General features: G+C 47.1%; 1 protein-coding gene across 13 annotated transcripts in view; it reads left to right on the plus strand.

Moving 5' to 3' along the window:
• Positions 1-12,267, plus strand: part of Agap1 (ArfGAP with GTPase domain, ankyrin repeat and PH domain 1) — a 488,301-nt gene that overhangs the window by 308,016 nt on the left and 168,018 nt on the right. For all 13 annotated transcript variants that reach the window (XM_058577558.1, XM_058577559.1, XM_058577560.1 and 10 more), the window contains one exon: positions 11,617-11,785. In XM_058577558.1, coding sequence (XP_058433541.1) covers positions 11,617-11,785 — 169 coding nt within the window. The remainder of the gene's footprint in view (positions 1-11,616; positions 11,786-12,267) is intronic.

Genomic DNA, 12,267 nt, shown 5'->3' on the forward strand with positions numbered 1-12,267 from the left:
CCCTTGTGCGTTTGACCGCCCTGGCAGGTATACACATAGAATCACACAGTAGTTTTCTTTGTGACTGGCGGTCTCACTTGGCATAATGTCCTCAGGGTTCAATCCCTGTTGTGGCCTGTCAGGATTTTCTCCTTTTTTTCAGGGCTGAATATATCCTGTTGAATGGATAGATCACGTTTGTGGTCCATTCACCACAGGATGCCAGCCATGTTGCTTCTCCCTCTTGGTGTTTTGTTTTCTTTTGTGGGGAGGGGTACTGTGGATTGAATCCACGGCCACTGGACCCCTGAGCCACATCCCCGAGTCCTATTTTGTATTTTATTTAGAGTCAGGGTCTCACTGAGTTGCTTAGCGCCTCGCCTTTAGCTGAGGCTGGCTTTGAACTTGCCACCCTCCTGTCTCGGCCTCCGGCTGGGATGATAGGCGTGCCCCGCCGCTCCCGGGGCTTCTCCCTCTTGGTTACTGGGAATAGTGCTGTGTGTGCGCAGATGCCTCTAGGGAGCTTGAGACCTAATAGACACACCGAGGGAGGACTATGGGGGACAGCTGGGTTTTAAAGCCACCCAGTTTTACCAGGTCACTGGTTGAGAGGAACCACTGGGACGTTTGCTGGACCCAGCCATGAATATAGTGAATTGTGGGGTTCAATAGCCAAGCGATGACCAGGAATCCATATGGCCTGAAAATGACCTCCCAACAACCCTGTGGCCACATGGGATCCCCCCACCCAAACACTTCCTGCCTGGGCTTTGGCTGACCTAGGAAATATTTTTGTCATTCATCCAACTTGATTGGGAGAATATGTAAATTTTTTCTCTCGTGTGTCAGTATTTCCCAGGCTGTGAAATGATACCACCCTGATAGCAAAAATATTTTCAGGAAAATAAATATCTGTAATTTTTTTTCTTCTCATTTATTACTGGGGATTGAACCTAGGGGTGCTTAACCACAGAGCCATATCCCCAACCCATTTTTACTTTTTTTTTTTTTTTTAATTTAGAGACAAAGTCTCATTAAGTTACTTAGGGCCTCACTAAGTTTCTGAGGCTGGCTTTGAACTAGAAATCCTCCTGCCTCGGCCTCCTGAGCTGCTGGGATCACAGGTGTGTGCCTGCCCCCGCCCCCACCTCAGCTACTGAAGAGCTCCATCCTGTTGCACACACACCACAAGTCAGATCCCCGTTATCACGTTCTTGTTTTCGCCTAAGGAATTCCTTGTTGATTTCATATAGTCCCCAGAGTTCAGAAGGGTTTGGGATTTTAAGAAATGGCCCAAGGGCAGCCACACTGTTGCAGGCATCTCGATGTTCGTAGAGAGAGTAAGGAGGGCAAGACTGGACGGAATGTCGGGTCCCTGTCACCGTTAAACCACGCAACGACCAGACCCTGCCCAGCTGTGTCCTGGGGTGAAACACCCTGCCTTCTTGCTTTTCGAAGTAAGGTGAGGAAATAGAGCATATGTGTGGATAAGCAGGTTTCTGTAAATATACTGCAGATTCGGCGGCCTGGCTGGGGTCGGAAGCTGCAAGCTTCCAGTGGAGTCCTGAGACAGTCCTGTCACCATCACAGTGTGATGTGTCACATAGTGCCGGCCATCCTTTGTACCCAATTTGTACCATTTTGTTTTCCATTTTCAGCCTTTTTAGTGTTACAAATTGTGGCCAGAGAGTCTTGCAAAAGGTAAATAAATCAAAACCTTCTGTTTTCCTCTGTGACAGTGAGTCACGACCAAGGGCCCTGCGGGAGAGGGTGGCCGTGGGGGGTAGCAAGGAAATGTTCTTTCACTTCTCCTAAGAAATTGAATTTCATTATTGTATTTTATAAATATTTTCTTCTATGGCTCATAACCTGATTGCCGGCTTGTTGCTGGGGTCTCTCGAGGTAGGAGGGGTGGAGCTGGAGAGGCCTGTTTCTTCTCAGGTGTGCCTGTGGCCCCAAATGGAAACCAATCAAGGTGCGATTTATGTTCATTAAGTGCTTGTCAAAACTGAAAAATTTTCTAATCAACAGCAATCTAGCTGCAGCCCCCTCGATGGCTGGGAGGGCCGTCTCTGCTTGGGCTATTTGCCTGTTACAACTCTAGGCTAAGAATCCGCTGATGATTACATTAGGCTAAGCTGTGAAGTAAATGAACCATGTCTTATTTAGGTGCCACTAGCTTCAGAGTAGTCCTGCCCCGCAGGGCACTTGATAGCGTTTTATGGCTTTAAAATTAGTGTAGCTTCCCATTTGCTGCAGGGTGCTGCATGTTATGCCTTTGAACTCAATAAGCAAAGGCAAGGGGCCTTTTGTTTTTCCCCCTTAGTTTTTTCCCTTGCATTTTAGCAATTTTGTTTTGCATCTTTTCCAGACGGCATTTTGCAATAAAAATGTCTGACTACTATACACATGCCTCCCCACAAAGAAAAAAAGGAAGGGAAGAGAAATTAGGGAATGTCACGTGTTTGCAGGGGAAGGTTTTTTAACCCCCCATGCTACCGAGTGAAGAGTCACTTTGAAAGTCACCCCCAGTGGCTTGCCAGGTCAGAGTTGCTACCTGCAGTTGGGAATAACATCTTCAGCCAAGAAATAGCCACACAAAGTCAGAGGGGAAATATTTCAGTATTCTCATCAGATGAGTAGTGAAAGCTAACACTTTTTGAGGACGTGGGCACTATTTTAAACAGTTGGTGTACTATCTCACTCAATCTCACAACAATCCCATGAGGCAGGAACTGTTTCTAAAGACGGAGCCTCGGGGAGACAGAATGGTGGAAGACATGCCCCTGGCGAGCCCCTGAGGAGGAAGTGGAGCTAGGGCCGGGCACCTGGCCCAGACCAGAGGCTGTGCCCTGACCAGGATGCACCCAGCAGAGCCGCAGAAGATGATCTTAGTTACGAAGTCAGAAGACTGTGGTCACTGGTGGTGTGGTGTAAGGTGCTGTGAAGTTCCACCGGGGAGACAGTGGCTCCTGGGAAAGCCATGCCCAGAAGCACATAGGAGGAGGTGACCCCGAAATAGAGCTAGGTGGACTTTTTCAAATCACAGGCACTTTAAAATCTGTGATGGGCTAAGGCTGAAGTGGGAGTTTTTTGTGCTCTATCATCTTCCAAGTTCATAGTTTGTTTCAGTGCTAGATATTCCAGCAAATTAATCCCAAGAAACCTGAAGTTTTCAAGACATTCAGCCTGGCCAAATATCCATCATGGTGCATGTTTCTGTGTAACTCAGTCACCAAGGTAGGCCAAGGGTCCAGCCACTTCAGGCTGCAGGTAAATACTGAAACCCAGGGCTAGCAAAGGGGCAGGGGCGGCTCCTGGAAGTTCGCCGATCTGGAGTGACTCGTGCCTGCGGTACTGAAGGCCGCCGGCCTCGCACCTGATGCATGTTAGGCTGTTGGAGCACGCATGCGTTGCAGCTGGGTCATATTCAATTTAACCCCAAATGAGAAAACCTTTCTTGCGGTGTGAGGCCGCTGGAGCAGGTCAGTCATGACAGATACAGTCAAGGAGCAGAAGGTGTGTCCATCGTTCAGTTTGGGATTTTCTGCTATTTGGATTTATATTATAATAACCTGTCCCCCTGGACGCTGGCTGGGCACCAGCAGCCCAGGAATGCAGACGTCTGCCCCAGCCGCGGTGGGGAGCCTGCTGTGACGCAGGACACTTGCACCATGGAGCCCCACGCCGGCTCGCCACCCTCCCCTCTCACCACGCATGACATTGTTGCTCAGACTCGGTGAAGCACTTAACTAAGAATAAAGTCTCCCCACGGTTGCCTCTGCCTCTGCCTCGGTCACGGGCACGAGACATCTGCTGGGCCAGGAGCCTTCCTCCTGCCACGGCCACGGGTCATGCCCACTGGCACTTTGGAGCCTTGGTCTTCACCAGGGCAGTTTTGAAACAGAAGCACTGGAATCCTGTTGGCTGTCTTGGGAAACAGAATTATTTCTCATAGAATTTTGTCACTTTGAAGCCACCTCCTACCCTGCTATTGTGGCCAGGGTCCTTTGGAGAGAAGGAGAAATTGTCTTTTTTGAGTTATGTGATCTGAAAGGATGTGGCCAGAAGATTCTTCCCAGTTTTACAGTATTTTCATGGTATTTTTAGGAGTGTGACTATGTATGAGGCTATTGTTTATTATTCATACGTGTGGGACTGAACATTTGCTTGATCTTTTTGAATGGATGGCACTATATATGTCTTTATGGATTAGTTTCCTTTGAAAATCATGTTAAATGGAGTTTGAGAGCAGCAGTGCCTCTAACAATGGTTTCTCTGACATAGGTTTTTTTTTTTTTTTTTCCCCCCAGAAGTAAGACTTTAAAAATAGAACTTAATGAACTACTGCCTCCTTTCCCAACCCGGACATTCATGAAGTGTAGTGAAAACAGGAAGAATTGAGTCACTTTTTCTCCTCCAGGAGAAGACAGTGAAATGTGGAACACTTGTCCACCATCTGCAATGTCCAGCTCTGGTGCTCTTACCTGGTCACACAGAGCACCCACAGGTTTCCACACGTGTAGACTTGCTGTCCTTAGACCGTCTGGGTTCAGGACCTGCTCTCACCCTTTAAAATCACAGAGGGACTCCAAAGAGCTTTGGGTTATGTGCATTTTGTTTATAGTTACCATGTTAGAAATTAAACTAAGAAAAGTTTCAAATATTAAAAATTCATTTAAAATACTAAGCTACCCGTTGCATATTTATATGACCAATATTCTTATGAAAAAGATGGTTTTCCAAAAACAATCACTAGAAGACTAGTGTTGATTTACATTTTTCAAACCCCTTTGATACCTGGCTTAGGCTGGGAGCTGGATCCTCTGCATCAGTCCCTTGCAATGTGCTGCTTTGGACCTGTGTGTGAAGCACGTCTGTACTTACACAGATACGTGGTAGGAACGGGGAAAGTGTTCTAACAGACCTTTCACATGATCACGGGCTGCTTCACGGCTCAGCAGGGTCTTAACACCAGGTCCACAGCCTGGGATCTGAAACCTTATCACTGACTCTTCCTTCCATCTTTCTTGGTGGTATCCACGCACGGGATGCCACACATAGGTCATTTCCAACAAAATAATTCTTTCAAAATGAAATGTGCGTATTTACAAATGTCGGCCCTTTTCATCCTTTAATATCCAGAGTATTCGTCCGTCCATTTCCCCACCGATGCTGTCAGGAATGTTGGAAGGTGTCGAGCTCATTCTGAGAGATACAAGTTTTTAAATTCCCATTTTTGCTAGAGAGTTCAGGTTTCATCCTTGGCCACTAGCACTGTCATCCGTTTTCTGTGGAAGGCTCACTTGGTTAATTTTTAAAGAAGCAATCTACCAGATACCCCGACTGGATCACTGTAGCTTAGTCTATGTGTGGCAAAGCCGTTCTTTCAGGTTAAAATTTGTTCCACCAAAAAAAGTGGCTAGTTCAGCTGGCACCTCCGGAGGACTGCAGTGTGCCTCCCTGAGAGGCACCCACCAGCTCTCGGTCCTCGCAGGTCGTCACACACACCTCAGAAGACTAAGGACACATGTGCTCTGGGGCTGAAATCTTGAAAATCAGGAGTAGCTGCTTTTGGTTTATTAGGGACATTTTTAAGTGAGAGTATTTGTTTGTCCTTAGCAGGACAGCGAATAAGACTCTCATGCCTACTAGTCCCCTGTGGGACCACTGCCTGATTCACACTCAGGCACCGGACTCTTACCCCATCCCTTCTGCACCATCAAAGCAGATTTCTAAGCAGTATGGAGATTCCTTAGAAAACTTAATGGAACCCCCATTTGACCCAGTTATCCCACTCCTACATTTATACCCAAAGACTTATAATCAGCATATTACAGTGGCACAGCCACATCAATGTTCATAGCAGCTCAATTCACCATAGCTGAACTATGGAACTAACCTAAGTATCCTGCAACAGATGAATGGATAAAGACATTGTGGTACATATACACAATGGAATATTATTCAGCCTTAAAGAAGAATGAAATTATGGCATTTGCTGGTAAATGGATGGAACTGGAGAATATTATACTAAGCAAAATAAGCCAAACCCAAAGAACCAAAGGCCAAATGTTTGATATTGAAGATGCTGATTCACAAGGAGGGGGGGATCTACTTTGGATCAGACAGAGGGGTCTGAAGTGAGGGGAGGTGGCTTGGGGTAGGAATGGTGGTAGAGGGAATCAGACATTAATCATTACCCTATGTGCGTATGTGATCGCATAAACCACGTATAACCAGAACAATGAGAGTTATGCTCCATTCATGTAAGATATGTCAAAATATATTCTACTGTCATGTATAACTAATTAGAACAAATAAACCAGATTTCTACACAGTGATACAAAGGCAATAATGCCTTAGGATTATTTTGAAAATTGCACTGAATTCCTGATAGACTCTCAGGGGTCATATAATAAGGATTACTAAGATAAATTAAGGAAAAACTTGGTTATGTTAAAAAAAATAAATTTTAGTATGCCTGAAGAGTTACCTAACTTAAAGTATCATATATCATTATAAAATATTAATTTTAGATGGGTCCAGTAGTGCACGTCCGCAATCCCAGCAACTGGTGAGACTGGGGAGGAGGATCACAAGTTCAAAGCCAGTTTCAGTAACTTAATGAGACCTTCAGCAACTTAGTGAGACCCTGTCTCAAAATAAAAACTGAGAAGGGCTAGGGGCTCAGTGATAAAATGCCCCTGGATTCAATTTCCAATACCAAAAAAAAAAAAAGACTTAATTTATGAATACATGTATCATTAGAAACTAGAACATGTTGGGAAAACTTGATTGGAACCAAAATTTGCTTTATTTTGTCCATCATCATTTAATTATAAGAGTCTTAATTCTTTAAAAAAGCAGAGATAAAATGGAGTATGTTGATTACATTATCTGTATTTAAAGCAAGTAGAATTTAAGCTGTCAGATTTTCAAAGCCTTATTGCATTTTTCTGAAGGTCTGGTTTTGAGATGCCAGGCAGATGGTTTATGCATTTCAGTTTAGCTTCAAGATCTTGCTAACTGCTTTTGGTACCTCTATGAATACATCAGCAAACCATCCTTCTCCAGACAGCCAAAGGTAACCTCCGGATTTGAGGCAGTGAGAATCAATATACTAAGATATTTTTAGGGACTATTGATGGATTGCTGTGTTTTGAGCTTAACTCAAGTGCCAGATGCCCCAGAGCTGACGAAGATGAACTCCCCATTTACTGAGAACTGAATAGGCCATCACGCACGGAGGGCTGCAGGACTGCCGGTGGTGGTGTGTAGTTGGGGAGAGTCTCCTGTGTCTTTCTGGTGGTCTCGTTACCGAATGTCGATGAGGACTTTGCACCACTCCGCTCGCTGGAGCACCCGTTACCCAGTGGATAACCTCCCAGTCCTGGGAACACATAACTGCGAATTTTTAGGACAACACTGTACAGAAGCGAATCAATTAATTCTCCGTATCAGGAGTGATCTGGTACACGGAGGCGCTAATGGCCCCACATCCTTCTCCTATGGCAGCTCCGCAGAAGGCGGGAGCCGCGTTAAGCTGTGCTTCTGTCAGCAAGCTGAAAGCTCCGGGTCTCTGACATGGCTCTCAATTGCTAGCAGGTTTCTCTCATTGCACCTCATTTGCATCTGGGACATCAATTAGCATGTTTGTTGAGGCTAATTGAATGAAACTCAATCATAGCTCTTAATTGCTTGACTATGTGAAAAGAAATCACATTAATGCAGCTAATTAAGTGTACGGCAATAGATGCAACATAATTAGGAGCGAAATGTAAAAAACAAGGGATGGCAAAGGTGCGGGGGCAGGGTGCGGGGGACGGCAGGCACCGTTATGGAGCTGTTGGCACGCTCAGAACGGGTCCCTTTGCTCAGGCGCCTGCTTGGAAAAAATAATCCACATGATGAGCATGGACAACTTGAGAAGAAAAATGCAAATAGGTTTGCAATTACTACTTTTTCAAGCTGTTGAGGGGCAGGAGATGGCACCTCTGGGGGGCCTGGCTCTTGAGTGGGCCCCAGGGACTTGTTAAGTGCTGTTTAAAAGTACTTGGCTTTGAATTACCCTCATGCCTTGTTAAAGGGATCTTTCCCCTTTTATCTTCGATCAGCATTTTCTACAAGGAACAGGGTTAGTTGCACAGGGTAGTATCTGTGACATTTGCATATCAAAATCAAGCTTGCCATCTTTATTTGACCCAGCGAGTTCCCTACCCCAGACCTAGGAAGGCGCTCTGTGTCCTGCCTCTGAGGATACAACATTGTTTAGTGGCTGCAGCTCCTGTTGCTCAAGGGCCACACTGGGGAAAGATGAAAAGGGTGAATTCTTTCCAAAGTAGAAAACTGAGTGCGCTTTCTCTTGGGAGAATCTCGAAGCCACAGACCCCAGTGTCCTCGCATTCCCAGTGTTTATGAAGCACCAGCTTGGAGGACTTCGGGGGAGTTGTACTTTGTAAACACTTAGCATTTTTTTTTTAGTGGCTTGAAATAAAGTAGTTGTCAAATTGATATTCTGATATTCTAGAGCCAGTCCGTCTGAAGTTTCAGCGCCTAACTCAGGCGAGAACGCAGACCCTAGCCCATGCTGAGCTGAAGATAAATGTCTTCCCTTGCCACGTTCAAATCCAGAGAGCAGACACTTGGTACATTTCTATAATAATTTTAAATAAAATATCCTGGTTATTGTATGTTAAAACATGCCTATTAAAAGAGCCCACGCTGAGGCTTAGTCACTCTCTGATTAGCCTCATTTTAGAGCTCATAAGCAATAAATGCTCAATTACACTCCTGTTATTGTATTTTAATTTGTTAAGAATTGGCATTAAAGGAGAAAGTTATAGCAAGTTGATATTTTTAAAGGAGTAACTATGCAAGAAGGAATTCCATTATTTACAAGCATTAACTTTGGTTTTGAAACTTGGAGTTGAGTATTTGGGGCGGACGTTAAAGGAAGTCAGTTAAGATGTGTGGGAACAACCATTCTTTTAAATGACCTGCGCCAACCAAGGCTCACCCTCTCCTCCGTCGGGCGTTTCCTTGGCCCTCCTCCACGCTGAGCTCTGTCAGCATTTCTGATCCCCTGCATTTCTCCCAGCCTTCCTTGGCTGTCAATCTGATTGAACAATAACAGCATTTCCCCCATCTTTCCACATCCTTTCCTTACCACATCTTTTCTCATAGTCAATTACATTCGGGGGAGTCTGGCTTCTGGTCTTTGATGTGGGGTCCTCTCTCAGTGGCTTTTGATTCCCAGCCTGGAGACAACCTTCTGCTTTCCCTCCTCCACCTCCGCTCTCCAAGGGGGCAGTTGTGGACCCCTGCTGGCCTGCCCTGAGGACATCAGGTGGCTCCTGCCTCTGCTGCTTGCCCCACCTGGGCTGGTGTCAGAGGTGTGCACTCCAGCACCTTCTCTGGGTATCGGACCCTCTGCTGAGGAAGGCCCGGCCTCACGGGGGACAGCTTCTGACCCCTCCCCATGGCCTGCAGTCACGCTGGTCCTCCTGGTCCTGGCCTCAGTTTTGGAGCTTGTGTCCTGGACTAAGAGTCGGCCGTTTGTGGTCTGTCTGCGGGAAGTCGCCAGGGCCCTGCAGGTCTGGTCCCTGAGCACCTGCAGAATTCTGTACCTCCCCTCTGAGCCTCTCCCCTCACTCATGGGTTCCCACCCTCCTCCTCGGGGAATCCATCACCTTTTCCTGGAGTCTGTTTTGTGCCCCCCTCAATTGCAGAAAGGTCTGCACTGGTGACTCCCCAGCCACCCCTCCCGCTCGCCGTTGGGTGGTGAGAGGGCAGCTCTGCTCACCTGCGTCCTGGACCCATGCTTACCTGCCTGTCCCCCAGGCTGGAATCTTGGCCTCTTGGTCACTGTCACACCATCCCTCCAGCGAGCAAGCTTCCTGCATGTCGACAAACCAGAGGCTCCTCCACCCCTCCACCTGCTGACCATGGACACCATTCTGCAGCTCAGTTAGAAGTCACGGCCTCTTTCCCTGAAGCCAAGGAGCCTTCTCTTGGCTCCCTGCCTTGACCGGTGTCCCCGTGCCTACCTGACTCCCCTGGACTGGCCGAGGCCTCCTCCCCGGTGCTCTGCTGCTATCTGGTTTTCTTCCACGTCGGTCAGCCACGTGTGGGAAGCTACGGGCCATCAGCTCGCTTTCCCAGCCTGCCTGGGCCCCTTGCAGCCAGACTCAGGATTGTCTGGCAGTTCTAAAGTTACACTCCCCTGACCTTAGTCACAGATAATGAAAACGAATCTAAAAGTAATCCTCAAGAATCTGCCAGAGAAAGATGTTTACTCCTCCTTCCGGCTTAGTCTTAAAACACTTGAAGTGTCACTTATCGAAGGGCGACCTAGTCTGTGTCATTTCATAATGTGTGATTCAGTTAATGTGTCCAGAGTGCTTAAAATATTCTGTCCACCAGGAAGCTCAGCTCATTCCCATATCAAAAATAATAATGGAAAATAGTGCCTCGTTGACAATAGTGAACCCTGATTCACCAACAGACCCTCCACCCTGCCTCTTGGTTGCTGCTTTAGTCAGCTTTTCCTTACTCTGACAACATACACCTGAGATAGTCGACTTACAAGAAGAGAAGGTCATTCTGGCTCATGGTTTCAGGGCGTGGCCCGTGGTTGCTTGGTCCTGTCAGAACAGCATGGCACAAGTGTGTGGCAGAGGGTGCCTGATCACTTCGTGGAAACAAAGGGCGGAACAGGAGGGGTCCTGGGTGTGTCCCCTCTGAGGACACACCCCCACTGACCTAACTGCCTCCTAAAGTCTTCCCATTTCCCAGTAGTACCGCACATTGGGGACCAATCTTTATGACATGTCAGTCTTTGGGGGACAGTTTCCAAACCATAGCGGTTGCCTTTCTACCTTCTGCCTCCCCACCCATCACCTGCTTCTCCGGGGTGTTCTGCTCCACAGTGAGGTGTTAAGTGACTGCACAGAGAGCTCCCCTTTTACCTAGGCTCCCCTCTGATGACTGTAGGTCTCTTGCCTCCACCGTCCAGAGGGCAGAAGCCTTTCTGAGTACAGCAGGTGGACTTCTGGGAGAAGCCTAGAACTCAGGGACCAAGTGATGCACATGCTCGGGAACATCAGGTTCCTCCTGTCCTTCCACGAACCCACTGATCCTTCAACTCCTGCCTCCCTGCCCCTAATTAAGCCCTCCAGCTCTGCACGCAGCTTTCCTGGATTCCCACCACGCAGCCAGTCTCCCTGGAAGTTGAACAGTATTCTCAGCTGAGGCAGAAAGGATCAGGAAATAACTGTCAGAGTCCAGAAAATATTTCCTAGAATTTATAGGATGAATCCAGGTCCCTCATATGCCACCTAATAATAAGTTTTAAAAATAGGAGTTTGTGTGTATACTTCCAACATGAGGGAAGCATCTACCAGGTCACTCTGTGTTTCTGGTGCTGGGTGAGCTCAGGACACAGATGCAAAACCTGGATTGAAAGGGGATGGTGGCGTGCCCACACCAGACAGATGAAAACCTCATTATTTTGAAAATGCTTTCCACAGTGGCAGGGTCACGGGATTATAGCTCCTGACGTCTGATAGAACCTCATGTCCTAGATTGTAGAGGTCCTCTTTTTAATCTCTCTTGGGTGTTTAACATTTTGAACAGGATTACATGCAGAATGTTCACGGTAAAGAGATTGACCTTCTGAGAACCACTGTGAAAGTCCCAGGGAAGAGGCCACCCCGAGCCACGTCGGCCTGTGCGCCCATCTCCAGCCCCAAAACCAATGGCCTGTCCAAGGACATGAGCAGTTTGCACATCTCACCAAATTCAGGTAAGCTCACCGCAGACACCTGAGAAACCAAGAGGGACATCGATGACAGACGGTGTGGCTGGTGGGCAAGTTGGGCTTCTGAGACCCGGTGGAGTCGTTAGCCCCTAGGTGTGGACAGGGGCTGATCATTTTCCCTGTGCCCCTGGGCTCCGAATGCTGCAGTGTCCGCGGCACAAACCAAGCATCGGGTGATCGGAATTGGTACCTAAGGGCTGTCCTTCAAAGGAACAGAACTAATCAATAAAGTATCAAGGATCAACCAGCCTGGTAACTCTGTGGACAAAAGCAGAAAAACTTTTGGGGCAATGTTTAAGGAAACACTGGGCCTACCTAGATTTCAGTCCTCTCCAGTTTGTTTTACCTACCATTTGACATTCTCTACTGCCACATGCCTTCTCCTGATTCTCTTTTAAAGGGGAATCTTCCTTTTTCATTGAGGATTATAGAGAGTTGGTGTTTTCTCAAAATTCAGTGTGTTTGCC

Source organism: Marmota monax, unplaced genomic scaffold, assembly GCF_021218885.2.
Source record: "Marmota monax isolate L192 unplaced genomic scaffold, Marmota_monax_Labrador192_F-V1.1 WCK01_AAM20220418_F8-fsc00041, whole genome shotgun sequence".
In the NCBI taxonomy this organism is placed as follows: Eukaryota; Metazoa; Chordata; class Mammalia; order Rodentia; family Sciuridae; genus Marmota; species Marmota monax.